The following is a 26,904-nucleotide window of genomic DNA, read 5'->3' on the forward strand; positions in this document are numbered from 1 at the left end:
TCCAAAATCCTGGTATGTGCTTTCCTCCAGCGGGTGGCAATCTCTGTCTGATGCGTCGGCTTCTACGTGACAGGGAAGCTTATAGTCACGGCTGCTTCCTATGCTACCACCGGTCAGCTCCGTGATAGGTTCGCCATGTATCCTTATGGAGTCTCTGGGCACTGCATGCATTACGAATCTGGCATTATGTGGGCATTATTTGGCTCTTTATGGAAAATAGGGCAGAATGTGGCTATTACATAGTACTATTTGGGCACATCATGACACTGGAGACTATGTGGGCATGATATGGTTTGTGCATGTATAAAGCTACAGCAATGTGGTATTTACTAGGTACCTGGGCATAAAATGGCACAAACTGGGCAATGCGTAGTCACTTTGGTCTGCATTTATCATGCAGTTTATGCCAGGTTTTGACGTAAACTGCAACAAATTTGCAGTAAAATTTGCGTCTTGAAAGTGGATGTGGTCTCCAAGGAAAAGGGGTGCGAACGGCGACTTCCAAAAACATCCGGGCCCAGACGTTTAACCCGTTAAATGCTGTGGCCAATAGCATAGCAACCGCAGCATTTAAGTGGATTGACAGAGGGAGGGGCCTCACCAGTGTCCTGCGAACATGCGCGCTGGCCGCCCATGGGTTTCCATGGTAGCTGGGGGCCTAACAAAGACCCCCAGGCCTGGCATGACTATATAGCTATTAAACCGCGCAGTGAATGCCTTAAAAAAAATATATGCCAGAATTGATTTATTTTCATTCCCCCCCCCCCCCAAAAAAAATGAAAGTTAATAAATAAGTCCCATGTACCCCAAAATGTTACCGATAAAAACGACATCGCCTTCCGCAAAAAACCAGCTCGTACATGGCGACATCTGTGAAAAAGTTACAGCTCTTGGAGCGCAACGATGGAAAAACTTTTTTCTTTAGTGTTTTTATTGTGCAGAAGTAGTAAAACATAAAAAACGCTACATATTTGGCACCGCTGTAATTAGTACCGATCCATAGAATAAAGGTAGCATATTATTTACGTCGCATGGTGAACGACATAAATTTAAAACGCAAAAAATAATGCCGGAATTGCGGTTTTGTTTATTTCAATTCCCCCCTCCAAACAAAAAATGTGAATCAATATATTATTTGACCCAAAAGTGTACCATTGGAAAAATACAACTCGTCCCGCAACAAACAAGCCATCATACGGCGATGTAGACGGAAAAATAAAAAAAAAAGTTATGGCTCTTGGAGATGATGAAAAAACGAAAAATAATGTCTGGTCAATAAAAGGTTAATAAATTCTCCAATCTATTTCGAGAAAATAAAATTAGAGGAAGAAATTCCTTATCATTCTGGACCAACGCATCACGTGACCTGAAGCCGCTCCCCGCACATAAGACTACATTTCCCGGCAGCCTCCAGTGATGACATCAGCGGGAAGGGCTTGTCCCCTCGCAGTTGCCGTACAGAAACCGGTAGTACCATAGTGCTGCGCGGCGTGGAGGCCCCGGGCAGGAGGGGATGAGGAAACCGGCTACTGGGGGGGCAACATGGGCAACATATTCGGCCGGAAGAGACGGAGCCGGGTCACTGAGCAAGACAAGGCCGTGCTGGTGAGCAGTGATCACAATACACCCGCTGACGGGTCATCTGAACTTCCTCCCCAGCGACTGTCACACCCTGCTCCCTGCCCAGTGACTGCCACACACTCTCTGCTGTCCACTGCCAGGGTTACCTTGTACAGCTTGTCTGGGTCTCCCTTTCGCCCACTTCACTTGTAATCACTGCTCATTTCTACTTGTCTCTGCCTTTTTCCTGCTTCTACTGGTAGTGACCACCCCTGTGCCCGCTTCACTGTAGTGACCACCCCTGTGCCCGCTTCACTGTAGTGACCACCCCTGTGCCCGCTTCACTGTAGTGACCACCCCTGTGCCCGCTTCACTGTAGTGACCACCCCTGTGCCCGCTTCACTGTAGTGACCACCCCTGTGCCCGCTTCACTGTAGTGACCTCCCCTATGCCCGCTTCCGACTGTAGCGGGGGGCCCCCCTCAATGCCCGCTTCCGACTGTGACGAGGCGTTATTTTCCCTCTTCTCTACACCTGCTTCTACGTTTAGTGGCCTGCACCTACGTGCGCCTTTCTCTGTAGTGACCCTCCATGCCCACCTTTACCTGTAGTACCCACACCTATGCCCTGTAATAGCCACCCACTTCTCCATGTAATGACTTCTGTCTTTATTGACCACAGGAAGTCACTATAATAATGAACGCCAGGGATGGTTCACATTGCTAACCTCCCATACTGGTGGCCTTCATACGTCTGTCATATATCGTCTACTCGGGTAGTCCGGCTTCCATCCTGATGCCACCTCACATTCCCTCTGTGCTAATCACCCACTCTTATAACGTGTTACTGGGTACATAACACCCGGCAGACGTCGTTTTCTGAAGATTGCCTTTTCTGATAAATATTATGTGGCTGGCATTCGTATGGCATCTGTGCCAGCCCTCGTCTTCAATTTCTCACCAAGATCTCTGATTGCTGTCAGTGAATATAAACTTTGTTGTTTACATCCTGAGGCTGAAAGCCTTTACAGAGGAGTGTCTACTAAAACAATTCACTGTGAGCTATACAGTAACATTTTACCTGCGCTGATACATTGTAGCAAACCATCAGGACAAGCGAGAGATTCCTGCTGCTGATGTATTCAGCTCACAGAGGATTGTCTAGACTGGATACAACAGTAGCAAACCCTCAGGGTATGTGCACACACACTAATTACGTCCGTAATTGACGGACGTATTTCGGCCGCAAGTACCGGACCGAACACAGTGCAGGGAGCCGGGCTCCTAGCATCATACTTATGTACGACGCTAGGAGTCCCTGCCTCTCTGCAGGACAACTGTCCCGTACTGTAATCATGTTTTCAGTACGGGACAGTAGTTCCACAGAGAGGCAGGGACTCCTAGCGTCGTACATAACTATGATGCTAGGAGCCCGGCTCCCTGCAGTGAGTTCGGTCCACTACTTGCGGCCGAAATACGTCCGTCAATTACGGACGTAATTAGTGTGTGTGCACATACCCTCAGGTGTGAGAGGTATTACTTTGGTTTTTACTCTCTGGATATAAACAAGAACGTTCCTCTTCACTGACAGCAAGCGGAGCTATTAAAAATGTTGTAGAATTGAAACACAAAGTATATTAGAAAGTTGTTCATTTTTACTGGAAACCAAGGAAAATTCTAATACATCATTAGAATGACCCTTATTCTGGTGAGTTACATTCTGGGAAGGGTCATCGCTCCGTCAGCCACTATACAGTAATCTGATGTAGGAAAACCTGCCTATCCCACTGCAGTATATCCGCTCTGTTAAACTGTTAGGGGTGTGTCTGTCAACAAGCTTGTCAACGTTTTCCAATACTAACCAGCAGAATTGTGAATGCAGCTCTGCAGCAAAAGAGAAGTAATGTATTTACAAATCTACATGTATGTGAGCATATGAATTAAATTATAGGGGGCAGCGCGGTCTATAAAATGAGTGAATTTAGCAATTAGGGCTGGTGCCCTTTCAAATCACCACATAGAGGGCTGTATAATAGGCACAATTTATGGCCCCCACTAGAGGTCGTCGTTGAAAGTGAACATGTATGTAACGGATACTGATTTACTTCAAAGGGGTATTCGCATAATTATTATTTATCATCTATCCACAGAATAGGTGATTGATTTCTGATCTGTGGGGGTCCGACCGCTTGGACCCCCACCAATCATGAGAATGGATTTACCAAGCAGTTTCCTGGGAACCTAATAGGAATGGAGCGGTAGTGCGCATGCTCGACCATTGCTCTAATCATTTATATGGGGCTGACGATTCCTCGCTATCTTCGGCAGCGCCGTAGAAATTAATGGAGAAGTGGCCGAGCATTTGCCGTACGCTCCATTCCTATAGGGCTCCCAGGATCGGCAAGCTAAACCCGTTCTCATGATCGGGGGTACCAGCATTCAGACCCCCAGCGATCAGATATTTGTCACCTAATCAATAATGATTATGGGAAAACCCCTTTAAATCTGAAACTCATTGATCAAAAATCCTTGCTAATCCAGTAAAAACTGTTGGATTATCCGGAAATCTCCCAACATATAAAGTGATGAATTTACAGAGCGCTGGTATAATAGACAGACCAAAAAAATATTCACACACCTGCAATGTTCTGCAATAAAGTGCACACAAAACAGCCAGGAGTGGAGACAATGAGGATGATTCTATAAACCCCTTGTCTGGAAGTCAATGCCCAGGAAGATCTGACCCAGATTATGAGCCTTCCTGTAGTCCCCTCCAGTAATTTCTCTCTGCGGATTGTATATTGTAGAGTTCGGTATTTGCTTACAGAGGTGAATGATGCTTAAATTGCAAACCCCCCCCCCCCTACTGTACATCTATACCACGGTGTATACAATTAACGTATAGAAATCCTTTACATTTTATGTGGAAAGAAAAAAACTAAACTCAATTTAAAGGGGTTGTATGAGATTAGAATAAAGGATCTGCTTTTTTTTCCCCAGAAACAGCGCCACCCTCGTCTATAGGTCATGTTTGGTATTGCAGCTCAGCTTTGTTTCTCTTTTCTTTCTTTTTTTATATACATTTTTTTTACAATGTTTATTCTTGACATTTATTGCAGCAACTAAAGCAACAGCGAGACAAGCTGAAGCAGTACCAAAAGAAGATCACGTCACAGCTGCAGCGGGAGCGGGAAGTGGCCAGACAACTGCTGCGCGATGGCAAAAAAGAGTAAGTTACAGATACGGCCGTACTACTCTATTGTTTGCACAATGCTGCCCCGTCACTACTGTCAGTGTCTACATCCTAATGTAGGCAATGACCTGACATTCCCTTAGAGCAAGCAGAGCTCTTGAGTACGATTAAGGATTAATACATGGAGTAAACTTTATTTACATAAGACCACACTTTTAGGATCCAGATTGTGGGGGGGGGGGGGGGCAGTCAAGTGGCCCATAGCATTGGCTGAATGTCTCTGCAATGGTTTCCTCTCGGTAATCTGAGACCTTCAATCTGGCAGGGACACGGGTGCAGGTGGAGTAGACCTTGTGTCAGCATTAGAGTGACATCACATTTTGCTCTTCACCCTTTAGAAAAGCCAAACTGCTGTTAAAGAAAAAGCGATACCAAGAGCAGCTCCTGGAGAAGACGGATAATCAGATCAGTAACTTGGAGAAAATGGTGAGTTCAACCCCTGCCGTCAGTCTGAAGTTCAGGATCTCCCAAACTTTTGAACTGCAGCCCGTTGCATCCTAGGAGCCACGTTTAGGGGGCTACATTCAGCATATACATCATTCATAGGCCCCGGGCAAAAAGAAGGTATGCCGCGCAGTATATTATTTGCGGTAGTAGTAAAGTGCCAACGTATACCTGGCAGAGGGATGTGGGGGAGGGGCTGTCTATTCCTCCTGAAACATAGGCATCTTGTTTTTTTGAGTTCCTCATTGTAAATGTCTTTATTTGTAGGTTGAAGACCTAGAATTTGCACAGATCGAGTTGAAAGTCATTGAAGGCTTGAAAATTGGTAACGACTGCTTAAAGAAGATGCACGAGGTGAGGATGGTCCTGAGGATCTGGTCCTGTTGACCTCTCATCGGTGAGGGAATTTCGCTGATATATATATATTTTTTTTGTCTTTTTGCTCCAGGTTATGTCCATAGAAGAAGTGGAGAGGATCATGGATGAAACCCAAGAGGGACTAGAATACCAACGGGTAAGCCGTAAAGCCTCCGTTTATTTGTCGTGGGTGGGACCCAAGTTTTCATCTATTGTTGGAGACTCTTTATAAATATGGCTTCTGTGTCCACAGCAAATCGATGAACTTCTATCAGGAAGCCTCACTACCGAGGATGAGGAGGCCATTCTGGAGGAGCTGGAGGCCATCACTCAGGTAAGAAGGGGTTAACATGCAGGCAGGAGGAGGACGTTGCAGAGCCAAAGGGTGGAAGTCGTGTGTGTGTCTCATATTTAGGTTGTGTTCACACAGGGCGGATACGCTGCGTAAAAGCACACGGCGTAAACCACCCTGGGCGCCTCAGGGAGTTCTGGCCTAAAAACTGCACCAAAAAGTTTCATGCCAATGTAGCCATAGCTTGCTTGTGTTACAAAAATATATATCTTTATTGGATGGATGCCAGAGGCTACATGTGCGACGTCGACGTTTCGGTCGACAAGACCTTCGTCGGGCACTGAGCTCAGTGCCCGACGAAGGTCTTATCGACCGAAACGTCGACGTCGCACATGTAGCCTCTGGCATCCATCCAATAAAGATATATATTTTTGTAACACAAGCAAGGTGTGCCGACTACAAATTCTTAACCTATACCCGGGTTGGGACCCTACCTCGAGCACCCAAAAGAAACCAGTGCCATCTGAACACAACCACAAATGTAGCCATAGCGACGCATCCCTCTGCAGGCCGGACTCCTAGGATGATATTGTGACTGCTACAAACATCGTCCCAGGAGGCCGGCCTGGACAAAGAAGCGCAGAATTATGAGGAAGTAGAAGTTGTTGTTTTTTTGCTGAGTTGCGATTTTTGCCGCAGAATCACAGTTTTTTCGCTGCAAAAATCGCAACTTCTACTCCCTGTTGAATTAAATGGGGAAGACCTGCAACAAATAGCAGCGATTTACTCAGGTCAATTTCTGACTGTTTTTTTCCGCTTATCATTTACGCAGCGTGAGGTTGAGATTTGTTCAAATCTCTTCTGCTACTGTATTATGCGGCAGATTTTCCACAACTAAATCCATGGTGGAAAATCTGCAGTATTTACGCTACACGTGAATTTATACCTTACAGGAAAAACTGGAAAATCCCTCTAACAAATCCCTCTGTGCCACTCGCCGTACATTTACGGTGTTTGAAGTCCCGGTTTCTGACACTGCGTCTCTTTTCTGTATTCCCGTACACAGTGCTCGATGAGAGCGGTGTATAGGACATTGGTCCCAGTGATCATGTGACTGGTCACCTGATCGCTGGGATGCCGGTAATAGTAGGAGACTGCTGCTGGGTCTGACTAGACCCAACATAGCCCTAGCAGTGGAAAAGGATCGTGTAAAAAAAAAATAAAAAATACGATGAAATAATAAAGTTCCCAAAAGGTGTTTTTTTTTCTGTCCTTTTTAAAAGACAGGACAAAACAATAAAAAATTACACACAAAATACGTTCTCCAAAAAACTCTTCCCCCGCTAATCATTGTCGTAGCCCTGGCCCAATTATTCTAAAGTAGACATGTAATATATAAAAATGTACGGTACACAATGACGATCACAAATAATATGGCTTTCATAGGGTAATATTTTATTATTACCAGAAGAAATTCGCTAAAAAGTAAAAAAAAATATTTTGTTTACTATTTATTTTTTTTCAAACTATAATACTAAAAATGCTAAAAAATAAAAAAAAAATTGTGTATAAAAATAGGAAATTAAACGCTGCAGGGAAAAAAAGATATGTCAAAAATCACGTTGCAAGCCCAACAAATAAAAATAATAAAGCCGTTTAAATAACGCGTGCTAAAAATGGCTGAATGGTGCCTGGTCCTGAAGCAGTTAATAGGATAAGGCTCATAGGAAACTGCAATACAGGAGTACAAAAAAAAAAATAACGCCATAAATTATTATTTTTTTAATACCATAATTGCTGTTTTTTGCTTGTTTTCCTAAAAATTTGAATAAAAATGATCATAAAGTCGTATGTACTCCGAAATGGTGCAAAACAAGCCCTTACACCGCTCCTTCGATGGAAAAATAAATAACTTATGGGTTTTACAGTATGTATTTGTAAAAGTAAGAAAACCACAGAAAAACGGCATCCATTTGTTATCGCCGTAATCGTACTGACCCACAGAAGTTAAATGTGTCATTTCTACCGCACGGTGAATGCTGTAAAGTCAAAACCACAAAAACATTGGTGGAAAATAGTAAAATTTTTTTTTTTTTTTTTTTACGTTGATCAGTACATTATATGGTGTTCTCGTCACGCAAAAAATAATCCCTCACATGACGATGGAAAAATAAAAAAAGGTTATGGCTCTTGGAAGGCAGAAATGAAAGAATTAAAATGAAAACTGGCTGCAGAGTGAAGGGGTTGTACAAGGCTAGAAACACGTGGCTGCTTTCTTTCACAAACCGCGCCACGCTAGTTCTTGAGTTGCGTCTGGTATTGCAGCTCCACTCCATTGAAATAAATAGGGCTATGCTGCAATACCAGGCATAACCTGTGGACAGGTGTGGCACTGTTTTTGGCAGCCATGTTTTTCCAATCCTAGACAACCCCTTTGAAAGTGAAATCCAGTCAAAATGACCTTCATAGATATGAACGAGAAGCTAAAGTGAAGTGTAACCTCTGACCGTCGATCATTTCCAGAATAAACCTGCAACTGATGTGAATCGGCCTTTGCTTAGCCCTATGGAGTGGTGGTCTGAGATGATAAACGTCACCAATGTGACCTTCTGACTCGTATATGAGATATATCGTACACGGTGTGCGCACGTGTCCGAGCACCACCTGTTATACTGGATTGCATTAAGTGTTTGTCGTCTTGTTCCTTACAGGAAGATTTGGAACTCCCAGAAGCTCCCAAGGAGCAACTTCCAGAAACCACTCCAGGTAGTGCCTTATTAATACCATCTGCAAAGCACAGCTGACCCGGGGGGGGGGGGGGGGTGGGGGGCTGATCAGTGATGAACCCTCCTGTCTAATTATAGTGATATATTCCAGTATGACTGCACATAGGGGAGAATAATACCCCACAATACAGCGTCCGATGGAGCATGCCATGAATTCTCTATGTCAAAGCCAAACATACGTATGAAATCGGAGGCATGTGGAGATTCAGTAGGGTCCCATAGAAGTTTATGGGTGCCGCATTACATATCCGTACAACTCCGAGGTTGTACAGTGCCAAAATATGCCTATGTGCGTGAGGCCTGATACTTACTGGGGACTTTAGGCCTTCTTCACATTGTGTTTTGGGCCTTCCATTGGAGGTATACCTCTGACAGGAGGCTGCAAAGTATCCCGCAGTGCAGCAAAAATCACTTCGCCCGCCCAACAAATAAAAAAGTTATAGCCGTTTAACGCGTGATAAAAATGGCTAAACAGTGTCTGGTCCTGAAGGCTCAAAATAGCCTGGTCCTGAACCGGTTATAGGGGTTGTCCACGTTTTATAATGCCTTTTTATTTAGCAGGGTCCCCCATATATGAGCTAAACCCCCCCCCCCCCCAAGCAATCATCTAATCTGTTGAGGAACCATCGCAACAAGAGTTCAATTCCCTATAGCGCCTCCACAGGGGAAATAAAGCATTACGTGGTGCCCATTACCAGGGATGTGCTGGGTCCTCCCGAGACATTCTTTTTGTAACGAAGTCTCTACACTGGCTTACTGATGCAAGTATGGACCGGAGGAACCCCCTGAATGCCCTTGTCCTTATTTGGGAGTTGCCTCAGCGGGCACACCCCTCGCTTTTCTTCCTCGTGCATTGACGCAAGCAGACAATTAATTTTATTTTTTTTATTAGAATTTGACTCCATTTTTTTTTATTTATTTTTTTCCTCTCAACAGAGAAACAAGTCGTCAAGATCAAACCCAAACCACAGATGGTGGCCACTTCCTAACCTCATGCCCGGTTTATGCAATCAGAAAGTCTGTATTTCTTCTTTCTGTCTTCTACTCCCAGAGGGAGACCCTGCAGATTGTGCTGGAAAGCTCTGCCAACCATTCCTTGGGGGAGGGATTTGGTCCCTTATCAGACGTGATAAACTGCATCGCCCTCTCTGGTTTACATTGGGGAGCCTCTTCAAGCCTGGAGGGTCAAGTCTCCCTCTGAAAAGCCCCTCCAGCCGCAGCTGTAGGATTGACGGAGACATAACGGTTGCTCATGAACTCCATATTAAACTGCGTTATTTTAGTTTTGCCATTGCACATCCTGTGTTGTCTATTGCAGATTATTTTATTCCATGAAATGACCCCTTCCCCAGGTCGCGACAGTCGCGCTCCTCCAATACTGAGCTGTTCTTAACATGAAAGTTTCTCCTAGTGTGGGCATTTAATTACTGGATATTGGGTAAATCTCACTGAATGCCTCTCCCAGAACCGCCACCTATGTGATAACCAGTGCCCTTCAGTAGAGCCCATGGGGCCACCAATAAGGTCACCTTCTATAGACTGCTCCAGATGTCCCGTATCCAGATCTTGAATCTTTTGTTGGAAGGTAACAATTGCTGAAACCCAAAACTTCTACTTGAAATAATTTTTGGGGAGGTATTGGTGACTATGCATGCTTGGTTCATATCAAGTTGTTTTTTTTTTTTTAAATGTATATCTAATTTAATATCATGAACATTCAGAATAGACACACGAAGTACGGGGTCGCTGACAAGAATGTCACTGAGTATCATAAAAGGAAAGTTCTCAACCTCCTTATGAGGATGTGATTCGGCACGTCCCTCGCCAGGAGCGTGAAGAAGATTCTCTGCGATGCTGAACCGTGTCGTACTGGAGTGCCTTATTACTATGGCACAGAGGGGGAGATAAGGGGCTGTGCATTCACTCCACCCACTGCTGGATAGGGCAGGAATGTCTGGTGTGGAACTACTGGACCCAGCATGACTTCTGGGACATCTATACGGATAATTGTCCCACCCTGTATAGTGCTTTTCTGGTGTACACAGGGATTTTGTGCAGTTTGTGTGGGGCGGTAATGCACCGGCGTGATGGCATATAACAAGTTTTGTCCATCCTCATCAACTCCCTGCCGCCCCCTGTTGGTTGCGTAACATGGCGGTTATATGATGGCGTATAACAGGCTGATTCGCTGTGTAATCTGCGCTGGACATGGCTCTCGGTAGTTAGATTCCCCTCCATAGAATAGGGAAATGCTTGTCTAAAACAGAGCAAGTATAGACCCAGCCACTACATTCTGCTCTTATCTGTCCTAAACATTTCACAGGGGGGGCTCTAATACTCCCCATAAACTTCTCTGCTTCTTGACCGTGAAAGGAAACGTTCCCTGTTTACCATCGGAGATTGAAAACCCCTCCTGATCATGTTCAGCTGACGTGGGTGCACGGCTCATTATAACAGAGATGGTTATTGTTAGGCTGGGTTCACACGTCGTGGTCAAAGTGTGTTTTTGCCACAATCTCCGTAAACAAACGCCATTTTACCTGCATTTTTTTTTTCCTCAAAGTGGTGCGAAACTTTCAACCACGACGTGTGAACCTAGTCGCATAATGTTGATTAGGACCGGTTTTATGCCTCTTGGTGTAAACCGTATTTTTTCCATTCACTGAAACGAAGCAGAGATCTTGAAAGGATTAAAAATTAAAACAGAGGCCTGGTTCACACAGTGATTTTATTTTTTGTCAGGCAGAAAAAAAATCTGCTCCAAAAATCCCTTCAGGATTTTTGTGGCAGATTTTGAAATGCAGAGCTTTTTTTAGCCATTTTTGAAGGGATTTTTGATGTGGTCAAAAAACGCTTCAAACGAGTGGCTTATTTTTTTTTCTGCCTCCTATTTGATTTTAATGAAGGATCAGAGGCGGAAACTGCCTCGAGATAAGGTATTACATTTTATTTTTTTTCTGCGAAAGGTCAAAAAATGCCCCGATCTCGGATTGAAATCAAGAGGGAGATTTGGGGCGTTTTCGGCACTGATTCCAACACGGTTTCTGTGTCGAAATAGACGCCAAAAGACCGTGAACTAGGCCAAAGTAAAGTAAATTAGAAATTTGTAGAACTTCTCATTATTCAATGATTTAAAGGGGTATTTCGGTCCCAAAAAGTTGTCCCCTATCCACTAATCAACAGAACGGGTCCCGTGTCCCTTTGCCATAGACTTTGAATGGAGCGACAGGGCGCATGCCCAATCTGTGCAACGTTTAACACCTACTGGCAGCAAGCTTGTGGCTGGAGGAAACGGCCCCTGTTCTGGCGAATTGTTGGGGTTCCAGCAGTCGGACCCCCACTGATCTAACAGTTATCACCTATCCAGTGGATAGGTGATAACTTCTTGTGATCGGAATACCCCTTTAAGCCTTATTTACACAAGATGGGACAACCCCATTAACTAGGAACAAGGGAATGTCCTTGACCCCTGACTCCAAATTGGGCACAAATACACGTCCTGCAGGGGCCCAGTAATGTTTAGCTTGTTCGTGTAACTATAAGATTGCGGTGATATTAGAATAAGATTTGACACCAGGAATGTTACATAAAGTACCCGCCCCGCTGTTATAGGGTGGCTGCACCATAAATATGCCCAGCAGGTGGGCTAACCTTGTAACCGAACCCCCTCCCCCACCCACATTTTCAGCATATGTTTTGCAGGCTGTTCACTGTAGGTGTTTGGTGTAGGCCGCCATGTGGATGATTGAGGAACTTTTTATGCTCTTCCAATAAAATCCTAATGAAATGTATAAATCACCTGCTCAAGTGGTTGTGAAATAAGAGAACCAACAATGTTGTGGGATCATTATAGCTGGTCTGGTAATGGAATTAAAGGGGCACTCCTGGGAATAATGACAATGTGTTAGTTTTAGTGTAGGCCCCGCGGGGGAGAAGTCTGTCAGAACCTTCACTAGGCATAAACAGTGTGTAAGTTCACACTGAATTTTTTGACATGGAAACTGCCTCTGAATCTGCGCCCAAAACACCGACCCATTGATCTCAAAGGGAGGCAGAGGCGTTTTATTTCCTGGGCGGCTTTTGACTGCTCGCAGGATACAAAAAAAAAAACATCAGCGGCATACCTTTTTTTTGGAGCGGTTTCCGCATCTGAATATCCATTGAAATCAATGGGAGGCAGAAAAAACTGCGACGCTCGTTTTGTAGTGTTTTTTATTTTTTGCAAGAGGCAAAAAAAAATAATACTTTTGAGGCCGATTTTTTTTTTTTTTTACATTTTCTGCCTGACAAAAACTTCCATGTGAACTTAAACCTAAGACTGGGTTCACACAGGGCCAATAGGCTGCGTGAATGTATGCAGTGTATCCATCCTGGAACCCGCAGAGAATTCCGCCTAAAAACTGCAACAAATTGTGGTGCAGTTTTTCGGGAGAAATCTCCGATGCGGAAACAGTGCTAGAAAAAAAAAAGTTCATAGTTCCCCTCTGGGCGTTGTCATAGTGATGTGTCCTTCTCGGTGCAGCCCGGCCTCCTGGAATGAAGCTGCAGTCCATGTGACTGCTGCAGCCTGTGATTGGCTGCAGCAGTCACATGGGATGAAACATCCTCCCACTATGACCATGCCCTGGGGTAAGTATGAACTGTTTTTTAATTTTGAACCAAAAAAAGGTTTCACATTCTCTATAATGGATGGTGCACATGGGACCCGTTTTTATTGCTGCTCGAGGGGTCTCTGCCACCTCCGGAGTGAATCAAACACATGGTGTGAGCACCTGAGGGCCGCCAATTGCCTACCACCGAAATACACGCTGCTTATTTAATGTCCTATACTTAGAGAGCACCTGCCTCTGCCTTCCCTTCGATTAGAATTGAGCCGCAAAGCGGATGCTCCGACAGCGTTTTGCTGCGTTATTGGTATTACAGTGTATTGTACCAGCAATCCAACTGGTAAACAAAATTGGTGTCTCTGCGTCCGTAAGAACCCAAACTATTACAGTATAGCGTTATTTAACGTGCACGGTGAATGCCGCAAAAAATGTAAACAGCCAAAATCGCAGGTTTTTTTTGGTCACTTTAGCTCCTAAAAAAAATGTAATAAGTGATCAAAAAGTTGTATGTAGCAAAAAATACTGATAACTACAGCTCATCCTGCAAAAAAGTTTTACACCTCGTATCCTAGCCGGTGGAACATGGCCTAAATGAGAATCCGTTAGATATTATAATTCTGAAGCACCTTTTCTTGAACTGTATACTGTGCCGTTCCTCTGTTATTCCTCCTAGAAATGTATGAATACATTGATAACTGGGTGTTACCATTCCCCTTGACAAAGGGGCGTGTCCTTATACACTGACTCAGCACAGAATGGACATTGTCAGTCTGTGTTGGTTACTCCCCCCTCCGCCCTCCACACACACAGGTAACACCCAGTTGTCCATTTATTAATACATTTCTAGGAGGAATAACAGAGGAACGGCACAGCGTTCAGTTCTAAGTAAAGGTGCTCCAGAATTGTTAATTCATGGGGCATACATGTCAGGAGAGGTGACCGGTTTTTAAAGTGACCTGTTGACTTGGCTTGTGCTGTCTTTTCCATACCTGCTTGCTGCTGTCTGCTTGGAGACGCAGTAAACAGAACACTGACAATTCAGAGATGTGATTGTGTTGAAGCGGGGCTGTGGCTTTTGCTGTCTGCCGTACACCCACGTAGTGCGAGCGTGGGATGCTCTCCTTGACTCAGCTGCATCTCACCCCTCACTATGTGATTCACATACAAATAGGGGCATTTCACCCCCTCCTTATGAGTAGGATGTGGAGAAAATCAGACCCTCACCTCTTTAGCTTCCTCATTGATTCAACAAAGAAGGTTCTGCATTGTCATAAATATGATCCCCTTTTCTAGGCAAGCACTTTATCAATTGTGACAATAGCAGTACATACAACCCTGGTTGTCATCTACGGTAGAAACAATGGCAGTACCTAGTTTTACCACCAGGAGGCAGTCGTGACATTTAACGTTGTAATCCGCTTCCAGCACCTTCATGATATAAAAATGTTGCATAGGAAGGTGCAGTTGTATTGTCATAAACTGCAGTAATCACATGGGTTGATAAAATGTCCTGGGGTGCAGGAGCTGTAATGTACAGGGTCCCATTAATGGGGCCACCCACTTTTCCTACAGCATTACATGTGGCCCATTACAATCATACCACAGCGAGAACCACTTTTTGTACCAGTGGGAAATCCCCCCCCCCCCTCAAATACCTACCGTAGGGCATATGGAAACAGGGTGTTCAAAGAGGACCACCCCTTCAAAGGGGCTCTAACCATTCAAATACATAAGACTCAGGTAACCGCAGTGTGTTGCAATACATACTGGTAATTAAAGGGTTATCCCACCTTAGACATTGATGGCATATCCTGTGGATTTGCCATTGGAATACTCCTTTTAAGGCAGCCTGGCATAATCAATTAAGCACCGGACCCAGCTAACCAGCTCTCCTTGCCTATAGAGCTCTGTGGGTCATGTCCATGACAAAATTATTCCCACAGCTCTTTCCCTGCTATACTGGTCATGCTCCACCCCTTCAGACCAAAGCATTGTACATGACTTTCTTTACTCCTCCCTCTCTGCGCAGACCCCTCCCTCTCTGCACAGACTCCTCCCTCTGCACAGACTCCTCCCTGCTCCCGTGTCACTCAATAGCCAATTGTAATACTGTATGAGTGATGTCTGTTACAAGACCAGCCGTTCCTGTACCCTGCCGCCCCGGGCAGCCCTTCATTTACCGACCTGGAGACGTTAAATCATCTTCCTTCTCACTCTTGAAGTCCAAAAGGGACAGTCTGCTAATGGAATAATCCTGTTCATGTTAACATTACAGCTTGTACAGAGTTAGAAACCGGCAGACAGGCAAGCTGACCCCCCCCCCCCCCCCCCCCCCACCAGGCTGAGAAAAGCAGCTACAGCTTCCCGAAGAAAACAAGACCCTAAACAGTCACAGAGTAGTCCTAAAAGGGTAAATGAAGGCTGTAATTTATACATTATTGGTGATGTCATGGCTAACTGAGCATATGAAGAGACGTTGACGGCTTTTATCGGTGTACTCTGAATTCTCACGAGAACACTAAACCAGTTTTGAGATGTTAAGTGAAAAAAATTTGTATTCATTCGTTTTATTTTGGAGTATCTTTTTGAATGCTCTCATTATATACTTTCCTATGAATGTCCAATAATCCAGAATATTTGATAATTCGGGTCCCATTAAAGGGGTATATCCACAGGATATGCCATAAATGGGGGATAGGTGTTGTTCCCACCTCTGGGGACTGCAGCCACAAGCAGTCCCCTGATAAGTTTGGTACCCGCACCTATCCGTCATGTAGATATACCACAAAGGCAGTATACTGTATAGCTATCTAACTATAAAGCAGACTTCATCTCCTCTACCAGCAACATAATAGCTGTAATGTATAGAGATGATGGAATACTCCTCTTGATGTCACTGTAGGACCGCCTGGTAGTTTCGCAACAGTTGGGGGGCCATTGGGGACCACAGCTATAGGATTCTCTGCTCCTCGGTCCTCTCTACGACATTCTCCCTATTAGAGGGTTGAACATATGCTGCTCACTATGTATTACTACGTGGTGACGTGTATTGGATAAGTATCACTATTTGCGTTACCACACTATTCCGCACTACGCTGTGCCATTCACGTCACTGCTATGCTGAGGTTTTCCAATGATCGTCTTTACCAACTTGTAGTGATGCCTTATAGAACAATCACCCATTTCAGGTGCCAGGGTAAAGCTCAACTGGTATCATTTTCATCTATGACACCATCATTAACTTTAAAGAAACTATGCAGCCATTTGTTCCTTCTTACTTGTAGTACTTGATCTTCAATATCATGATATAGACACAGCGGGCAGAATGCACATGAAGTTTACGCTGCAAACTGTACCTTGCACCCATAATTCCCTGCTAGGTACCATAGTGGTAGCTGATGTGGCTGCTAAAGGATTATTGGAGAAATCAGGCCTATTCCAGGTTGGTCTTGTCTCATGTTTAATGTACGATGAGAGCCTGCACAGGGATGTGGTCTCCACAGGTAGCTACAATGTTGGCAAACAAGGAAGTGGGAAATGTACTGGATGCATGGATGGTGCTGCATGAACAGAATTCCAGAAATGCAGTGAAGACTGACACAAGGGCAGAGCAGTTGCAAAATAGGAAGCAGGGGGAATGGAATTAGATACATATGCTGTTCAGGGTCTGTTGAGACCTTGATGCTTAAACCAAAGGGCAACATTTGGTTTAGCAGTCATAACAGCATACAGCATAAAGCCCTAGGCACACGACGGTAGATTTTGTCCGTAGTTACGGACCCATTCATTTCTATGGCTGACTGACGCCTTCCCATATATTTACGAGATGGTGTGTGTGCCGTAGAAACCTTCCATATTTTTTTATTTTATGGGCCGCTGTCCGTGGCCGGCCGTGCCCATAATCACAGACCGTGATTACAGGCATGGTCGCGTGCATGGGGCCTTCCAGTATAACAGCAGTCATTACTAGTAGTCACCCAGTATCTATTAGAATACGTTAACAGCGCAGCCGAAATCCGCACTGAGATGCGTTTTTTCCGCAAATTGGTGCCGTTTTCAAATGGATTGTCCGGTATCGACATACTTTCGGCCATATAGTGTATATACTGCTCAATCCTCAATATTCCACATTATATTGAGGTCCGGTGCTGGATAGACGAGCTGATTTATCGGACTTTCTTGATTATTGGATGGCGGATTGTCTCCCTGGTGGATGTATTGTCATTACCGGACTGTGACTATTATTTATAACTCTCCCAGCCGGGTCCGGTGTGCAGAGCAATCATTGTTATGTCTTGACCTCTTTTTCGAAGTGCCGTTACATTGACTTGCTGTGTGTTTTAAAAACAGAATTTCTTGCCGTCAGCGATTTCTCTGCTTATACAAAACATTACCAGTAATGAGCGAGCAGTCGAGAGAACGGTGAGTCTCCTCCATACACATGGTATTCTTATAACACCTGCAACTCCTGTTTGTCCGTACATATTGATTAAAGGGGTTTTCCAGTCATATGAGCTTGATGGCCAATCCTCAGAATAGGCCATCAACGTCTGATCGGTGGGGTATGACTTTTGGCACTCCTGCCGATCAGCTGTTTTGAAGAGGCCTGCGGCGATCGTACGAGCGCCGCGGCCCCTTCAAAAGAGCTGATCAGCAGGGGTGCCAGGAGTCGAACCCCCACCGATCAGACGTTGATGGCCTATTCTGAGGATGGGCCATCAATTTCTTATGACTGGAAAACCCCTTTTAATTCATTCATTTAAGAACGTCTCTTTTTCCATCGAGAGGCATTAGTCCACATTAGAAGTTTTATTCCTCCATTTCTTAGTTAGAGCCGTTTCTGGAAATGCTGGGTGACAACCAATATGGCCGCCAATCCAAAATATCTGGGCCCCATACAGTCAAGGACTGGAGATGGGGGTAGGCAACGGAAAGTTGCGGGAGGGAGGGCAGGGGTGAGACACAAACTGGCAGGCAGGCTTTGTGAAGGGCAGGGCAGAGATAGTAGGTGGGCAGGGGACATGGGGGTGAGACTAGGTGGTAATGCTCTGTGGGGGCGCTAAGAGAGCAAAAAGTTACAGGGGCGTGAGTGGGGTTAATTAATTTTTTCCCAGAAACAGCGCCACTCTTGTCCACCGGCTGCATCTGGTATTACAGCTCAGAAATTCAAGTGAATATTGCAATACCAGACACAGCCTATGGGCAAGGGCTGTTTCTGGGGGGGGGACCTCTTTTTTTCCAATCTCAGACAACCCCTCACTACTTGTTTTTGCCAATGCTGCCCTGTTATATTGTAGCCAATAAAACAAGTTTGCCACCAACCCCATTGTATTGTGTCATTAACTCTGCTTTTCTAAACATATCAAGTGTACACTAACTAATGCCTGCCTGGCACCACCCTGTCAATATTTAGGTATCCCACACACACAGTGATGTCATCCATTTTGGCTCGGTCACTTAATAATACAATCGTCAACAGAGAGTCTTATATTGCTTGTGATCTTGGCTGAGAAGGCACCCGCCTTGACCAGCCACGGGGTGATAATGGAAGACAGTAGCTAACTATAACTATAACTATACTGGCGTCATCAGGCACCTCTAACAGCACCATCAATGTCAATGACGGTGCCAAGAGGGTTACCCAGTTTGAAGCCACCATAACTATCCTGCATTGCCACGGTGATAGCAGATGATTGGGGTTGTCATGTTAATTTTATTGTAAGGATGTCCGGGTTATGAGGACGTATGTGTATGTTATTTGGGGGATATATGAAGGGTTTTTTTTTTATAGTCTTTTATGTCCATTGCTTTTTTATATTTTTGCAATTGCAGCCGCTTGGTAGAGTTTGTAATGATGAGGACCATCTAAATTATAGATTTTGTCTCCTATGAAAAATCCCTTTTTGTGAGAAGGGTCCTCCAACAATAAGCTGATGAATGGTGTTCTGCTGCCTGGTCCCTGAGTGATTATCTGTAATCGGTAAAGGGGGACCTGGCAATAAGTGTTACATTTCTCTGTAGTGCCATCCCAGGGGAAGTGAAGAATTACACCGTGCCAAATGAAATAAATTAGCCATCCGTGTAATACACAAATGCGCTGGGTCCGCCAGACTGAGGGCTCTACGCTGGCTAATGGTAAATCCTCTTTTATTAACTCTTAGTTTCCTAATAAGGTAATTGTAAAGCGGTTTCTTGACCGGACAACCCCCTTAAGCCCTTTTCGCCCATGCCACATAAACTAACGAGCTAATGTCATGGTCCCTGTGCCAGAAGTCTGTTTATTCACGTGCTATCTATGGTGGCGCTGTCGAGCGTACTGCATGAATCCTGTACTAATCCTATACTGTGATAGCGAAATGCAATAGTTTCCTGTCACTAAAAATCCCTAAACATGGTGCTCATATTGAGCAATGTGTTCCAAAGTGCTTCTTGTGCATTTAAGTGGTTGTTAGGGAACCTTGTGATGTCATTAATGACATCACAGGGATTCCCTGCGCAGAGGGGGCTTCAAGGCATGCAAAGAGGATCTGCTCCTCCTCTTCATGTCTGTGTATACAGATCACTGGTATGAGTGATCTAACAGGCTTGTTACCAATAGATCACTGTTATCTGTGGGTACAGCACGGTACATACAGCAGGGAACCTGTGCCACCATAGCAAAATTGTAATTAATAAAAAATTATAAAACAATGAAAATAATTTTAAAAAATGCATACCCCATAGGCACAAATATTAAAGATCCTGCGTGACATGAACGCATTTTGCATGGGCGTCAGGTGCTCAGGCATTAATATGTTCCTGTTAATGCACCCAGAATGTACGTTACCCCAAACATACAATAAATACTCCCGGTCCTGTATTGGACCACTTGAGTTTCCTTATATAGATAATGATGTAAGTGTTTGGTAATGGGACATTATTAAGTTGGGGGCACAATTGCTAATATATGCATACCCACAGCAGAAGCATATATATATATATATATATATATATTTATATATATACACATACATACACACACTAAAACATAGGCTACGCTTTCGCTAAGTGATGTTTACCTTTAGAAAAGGTTACCTCATGCCTGACGGATAGTTTTCTTCGAAATTCACAGAATTTTGGAAAATATGGTAACACCAGCGTAGGGGTCTTCACGCAACGTGTCGACTTATTTCACATGAGAGTCACCAGGGACGGGTCATGCTGAATGCTGAGGTGACTCTTCTGCTGTCACTGATGTGATGAGTGTGGGAGGTGATAACAAGACACTGTTACCTCTCTGGAGTCCTGAATGTATGGTAGTCTTGAGAAAACATGAAGACGCTTAGGACTCTTTAGGAAGCTGCCGGCTCCTCATGTAAAGATCAGTAGTACTCTGCCGTTTACAGCCAAGATTTCTGTGTCATTAGCTCAGCGTAAACACCGCGGGCATCTTCTAGCGGATGACGCAAAGGATTTCACATCTCTGGAGAAATAATATGAGACCGAATATTAGGATGAACGTTAGTTTCAATGTACAAAAAGTCATTATAAACGACAGAGTAAACAAACGTATGGATATTTATAAGCATTTGTGTTCTCAGTTCTTGTATACCCGGTGGGAAATAGGCAGCTGGAGTGGAAGGCAAGATGGTGGCAGTAAAATTGTAAGGGTATGTTCACACGGCCTATTTACGGACGTAATTCGGGCGTTTTTTGCCCCGAATTACGTCCGAAAATAGCGCCTCAATAGCGCTGACAAACATCTGCCCATTGAAAGCAATGGGCAGACGTTTGTCTGTTCACACGAGGCGTAATTTACGCGCCGCTGTCAAAAGACGGCGCGTAAATAGACGCCCGCGTCAAAGAAGTGACCTGTCACTTCTTTGGCCGTAATTGGAGCCGTTATTCATTGACTCCAATGAATAGCAGCGCTAATTACACCCGTAATTGGCGCGGCGTTCAAGCGCCTGCACATGCCGTTACGGCTGAAATTACGGGGATGTTTTCAGGCTGAAATATCCCCGTAATTTCAACCGTTACGGACGCCCTCGTGTGAATATACCCTAAAACCCTACATTGACTGCAAGTTGGTATTTTTGGCCAAAGCTATACGGGCAAGTTTTAGTGCTACGGTGGCCTGGGTGTGTCAATTATATTCTTGGTTGAAGATTGATGCCAATGCTGCTACCACAGCTAGGGTTCAGGTGGTGGATCAATGTCTCAAAGCTGGTGAGACATCTGGTCGTATACGGCCATCTGAAGATCTAGCACCTTCCCAGGTCATATATTCAGTACTGTAGTAAGTTATTATGGATAACCCTTGGCCATCATTTTGGCGTTTTGGCTTGAAGAACAATAGGCATAAATAATACAACCATGCGGTGCATAAATAATACCACCATAAATAATACCACCATACAGGGCATAAATAATACCACCATGCGGTGCATAAATAATACCACCATAAATAATACCACCATACGCTGCATAAATAATACCACCATGCAGTGCATAATAATACCTCCATTCAGTGCATAAACACCTCCATACAGAGCATAAATAATACCACCATGCAAAGCATAAATAATACCACCATGCAGAGCATAAATAATACCACCATGAAGTGAATAAATAATACCACCATGAAGTGCATAAATAATCCCACCATGCAGAGCATAAATAATACCACCATGCAGAGCATAAACACCACCATACAGAGCATAAATAATACCACCATGAAGAGCATAAATAATACCACCATGAAGAGCATAAATAATACCACCATGAAGAGCATAAATAATACCACCATGAAGTGAATAAATAATACCACCATGAAGTGCATAAATAATCCCACCATGCAGAGCATAAATAATACCACCATGCAGAGCATAAACACCACCATACAGAGCATAAATAATACCACCATGAAGAGCATAAATAATACCACCATGAAGAGCATAAATAATACCACCATACAGAGCATAAATAATACCACCATGCAGAGCATAAATAATACCACCATGAAGAGCATAAATAATACCACCATGCAGAGCATAAATAATACCACAAAAACAGCAATTACACCATTATTTATTGCATTTTAAATTTACACCGTTCTCTGTGCGGCGTAAATAACACATTACCTTTATTCTATGGGTCAATATAATTACGGCGATACCAAATATGTATAGGTTGTTTTTTTTTATGTTTTAAAACTTTTGCACAATTAAAACAATTTTAAAAGAAACATTTGTTTTGGCAACGTCGCATTCTAATAACCATCATTTTTATTTTTCCTTCAGTTTATCCATATGTTTTTTATGGGACGAGGTGTAGTTTTCATTAGTACCATTTTGGGGGTACATGGGACCTATTGATTCACTTTTATAAAATTTTTGGTGAAGAGGCATGAGAAAAAGCTATTCAAGTGAAAAACTGACAGGCAGTCCATTAGGCCATGCCTTTGCTAGGCCCCCGTCTGCCATGGCAACCAATCGGAGGCCTGCAATCGCTGTCGTATGGCCGCTAATGACGAATCTGTGAAAGACGGACCGCACACAGATGGCTTCCGTGTGCAGTCCGTTGTTTCAACGGACCAAATGAATGAAAAGGCCAAGACTGTTCCGTCAAAAATGGACCTGTCCTATTTTTGTCGGAACGGACTCACGGTTCCGTTAAAACAACGTAAGTGTGCATGGCCCCATAGAAATGTGTCAGTGTGCTATCCTTTAAAAAAACTGAAGTGGGCATGAGGCACTTTAGCGGGTAAATCAGGTCTGTGAAGAATAGTCAGAGTCTCCGATCCGAGGAAAGATAGAACATGTCCTATCTTTCTTTGGATCGCTGACGGGACTCGGACAGCACACACGGCCGTGTGCATGAGGCCTTATTGTAACCGAACAGGAGACCAGATTTTGTATCCTGTGTTGTTGTTAATGGCCACAACATTGAAACTGGTGGCTGGTCTCTTGCAACTACACAGGATACTGAGAGGCCTTATTTCCACCTGTACTGGGGAGCACATATATATATATATATATAGGAGGCCACAATCCAATCCACTCTCCCTTTTATTCCCATTCTTCACTTTACCATGAGAATTAATAAGGTGGTAAAATTTAATTTGTGATGAATGAGATCTGAAAACTTTTGAATATAATGAAAAAAAAAATCTTATCAGATGAATACAGAATGGGGACACTTCACCAATAAGTTCCCTTTCCATTAGGCAACACATACTTACTCTTGCCGGTATTTTATTCTACAAAAAATATTAACTTATTTGCCCCCGCTTCTCCCCCTTTCCCAATATATTATATAATATCTTTATTGGTGGTGTACACCAGGGCAAGAAACGTAAAATATTCAAGAGAGGACCTCCTTCTTTTATCATTTATAAATGAGCGCCATATCTAAACCAATTGATCGGTATTATACAGGGGTGGAATAACAAGGCTGCTTTTTTTCCTAAAACATCGCCACACCTGCTCACAGGTGGTGTGTGGTATTGCAGCTCAGCTCCATTCACTTCTAAAAAACTGAGCTGCAATACCAGACACGACCCATATACAGGTGTGGCGCTATTTGTGGAAGGCAGCAGCCATGGTTTTCTAATCCTGTACAACACTTCAATAATTTATCAGGTTTTGGATGATCGATTCATTTGAAACAATGTACTATAAAAGAGAGTCTGAAATGTAAAATCGAAATCATTGATCTGGTATATATATATATATATATATATATATATATATGAATGGTAATGTTATCATTAATGGGAGAAATCCATGAGGTGATTGTGAATAGTGGTGAAATCCAGGACTGTCACAGGGTCTGACCGGCCCACCAGCGGTCAAGATGATTGCCCGGGAGCTAGGGCTGGGCAATTAATCGAAAAAAAACGAAACCGAAATTCAGCACAGATAACCAACGTCATCTTGCACATTTCAGTTTTCCGGTTTAAACTGAATCTGCGTCCTCCGGACACAGCGGCCATTCCGGCCGAACCTTTACAATGTAATGAACCATGAAGTACTGTGAGCAAGATATGACCAGATCAGATTTTCAGCAATTTGTGTTTTCATTCAGTGACTGTAAGTAGAGGTTTTGAGGAATTTATACGCAAAGTATATTTTGGCATAACTTTTCATAAAAAAATCTAAACAAACAGAGCTTGTATAAGACTAGACAATGCCTTAAAGGCTATGTAAACCTTTGCAGGGCATTTTTTTTTCTTAATAAACAGGTCAGTCAGTGTGTTTGGTGTAACTTTATAAATAGTTTTTATTAAAAATTAGTTTTACTTTTTTTTTTTTTAAATACAGCTGCTCCGTATTCTCTATACACAGCAGCTGTATCGTTAGCTATGACCGAATCTGTCAGTCCCGCGGACCTGACGGATTCAGTGTCAGCGGCTCACGCAGGATCCACCTGTAATCCATACTTCTCAACTTTCAAGTATCGCAAAGATGGACAACCGATGCAAATGTTTTCCTTTTACGACACGCCTCTAATCCCGCCCAAACGCATCTGGTTCAGCCCACACAGTATCATGATCCCATAGTGCCTCCCACACAGTATAAAGCCAAATAGCTGTCCCACACAGTATAATGCCCACATAGCTGCCACCATGCAGCATAATTCCCCCATAGATACACCCATACAGTATAAAGCCAACACAGATGCCCCAATGCAGTATAATGTACACACAGATGCCCCCATACATTATAATGCCCAGACAAATTCCCCCATACAACATAATGCCCCATAGCTGCCCCATACAGCATAATGTCCCATACCTGCCCTCATACAGTATAACGCCCTCATAGCTGCCCCCACACAGTATAATGCCGCCTTAGCTGCCCCCATACAGTTTAATGCCGCCTTAGCTGCCACTAGTGCCAGTGCCCACATATAAAGTGCCAGTGCCCACAGAGAGTGCCACACACAGTGCCCATGTAGATAGCGCCAGTGTCCTTATATAGTACCATAGTGCCACACACCCCTTCGAAAATAGTGCCACACCCCTGTAAATAGTGCTAGCCCCCCTGTAGATAGAGCCATTGGGGCTCCCTCTAGGAGCGGAATCCCCAGCTAGAGCATCGGCCACACTGTGGCCGGAGATTTCCTCTCCATGAGTAGCCCCTGACGTCACTGTCCATATAAATGGACAGTGACGTCAGGGGTTCCCTCTATGAGCAGAATCCTCGGCCAGAGCGTCAGCAGGGGATTCCGCTCCATGAGTAGCCCCTGACGTCACTATCAATATATGGATAGTAACGCCAGGGGCTTCCCCAGGAGAGGTATCCCTGGCCAGAGCATCGGCAATGCTCTGGCCAGGGATTCCGCTCCTGGAGGAGCCACTGACATCACTGTCCGTATATGGATAGTGACGTCAGGGGTTCCTTCTAGGAGTGGAATGCGCGGCCAGAGCATCATGGCAGGGGATTCCGCTCCAGGGTTAACCCGACACCACTGTCCGTTTACGGACAGTTATGTCAGGGGTTCCCTCTAGGAGCGAAATCCCCGGCCAGAGCCTCGGCAATGCTCTGGCAGAGGATTCCGCTCCTGGAGGAGCCACTGACGTTACTGTCCGTATATGTACAGTGATGTCAAGGGCTTCCCCGGGTTCAGCGCATAAAGTAGCACTGTGCCCGGGGAGTCCTCGACGAGTGGAGGAGCTCCCTCTGCTCCTCCGCTCTCTAGTAATGCTGAAACAGGGAGCTGATGGTTCCCCGCTTCAGCATTGGGTTCAATTGTATCTGAGTCCTGATGGTTGGAAGGTATGTGTAATCTATTACATCTAAGTTCATAATTTAAATGTGATAGATTACAGGCGGATACTGCGTGTCAGAGTGGCGTGGTCCTGATGGAGCAGGATTTAGCGCTAGATACAGCTGCTGTTTATAGAGAATACAGAGCAGCTGTATCAAAAAAAGTTAAAATATTTTTTAATAAAAACAATTTATAACGTTACACTAAACACACTGACTAACCTGTTATAAAAAAATAAAAAAAATGCCCTGCAAAGGTTTACATAGTCTTTAAAGAGTAACTGTCGTTCCATAAAACTTTTGACGTGTCAAAGTGATAGAGTAGTATGGTGCACCCTTTCAAAGATGACATTCTGTGCACATTTGGAGCCCATGACTGGGCCATGACCTATAGTCTTTCTAAAATGTTGAATATTTTTGTATGTGATAATGAGCATTCCGTATCCCCCTTATATGGTCCGTTTAAAGAGTTTCTCCGCGTTTCATAATCCCTACTTGTTAAAAAGCTCCCTTGACAATAAGATGATCACAAAGAGCCCTCCTGCTGGGACCCTCAGCGATCATGTAATTTGTGGGGAATCCTGGCAGTAAGTGTTCAATTTCCCTGCAGTGCCACCACAGGGGGAGTTGAGTATTACACAGTGCCCATTTAAATTAATGGAGTGTGTGTGCAGGATGGGACCTCCAGAGTTAGAGACGCTCTTTGCTACCGCTCTCCACTCTGCCCAAGAGATGAGGATCCTGAACAGAAGACCCCCCTCTAATAACTCAAAATTCCCTAATAGGGTGTATGAAAATGGGATTTCTAAACTGGACCACCCCTTTTATATTTCTTATATTGTATACATTTAGTCA

The 26,904-nt window shown here is 44.1% G+C and overlaps 1 protein-coding gene and 1 long non-coding RNA gene across 2 annotated transcripts in view; one reads left to right on the forward strand and one right to left on the reverse strand.

The window, feature by feature from the left end:
• The window catches only part of LOC142666196 (uncharacterized), a 145,815-nt gene that overhangs the window by 93,759 nt on the left and 25,152 nt on the right, over nt 1-26,904 (reverse strand). The window contains exon 2 of the long non-coding RNA XR_012851648.1: nt 20,356-20,759. This is a non-coding gene — a long non-coding RNA (uncharacterized LOC142666196). The remainder of the gene's footprint in view (nt 1-20,355; nt 20,760-26,904) is intronic.
• CHMP6 (charged multivesicular body protein 6) lies at nt 1,409-9,986 on the forward strand. The gene is made up of 8 exons (XM_075845218.1): nt 1,409-1,605; nt 4,678-4,787; nt 5,150-5,237; nt 5,523-5,609; nt 5,704-5,769; nt 5,866-5,946; nt 8,616-8,670; nt 9,627-9,986. The coding sequence occupies exons 1-8, from the start codon at nt 1,543-1,545 to the stop codon at nt 9,677-9,679; spliced, it is 603 nt and encodes a 200-aa protein (XP_075701333.1). The 5' UTR covers nt 1,409-1,542; the 3' UTR covers nt 9,680-9,986.

This window comes from Rhinoderma darwinii, chromosome 13 (genome assembly GCF_050947455.1).
Source record: "Rhinoderma darwinii isolate aRhiDar2 chromosome 13, aRhiDar2.hap1, whole genome shotgun sequence".
NCBI classification, from domain to species: domain Eukaryota; kingdom Metazoa; phylum Chordata; class Amphibia; order Anura; family Rhinodermatidae; genus Rhinoderma; species Rhinoderma darwinii.

Coding starts and splice junctions, on each gene's coding strand:
- CHMP6 (XM_075845218.1), top strand. CDS start 1,543: ATGGGCAACATATTCGGCCGGAAGAGACGGAGCCGGGTCACTGAGCAA. Junction 5,238..5,522: donor TCAGTAACTTGGAGAAAATG/GTGAGTTCAACC, acceptor CTTTATTTGTAG/GTTGAAGACCTAGAATTTGC. Junction 5,947..8,615: donor AGCTGGAGGCCATCACTCAG/GTAAGAAGGGGT, acceptor TGTTCCTTACAG/GAAGATTTGGAACTCCCAGA.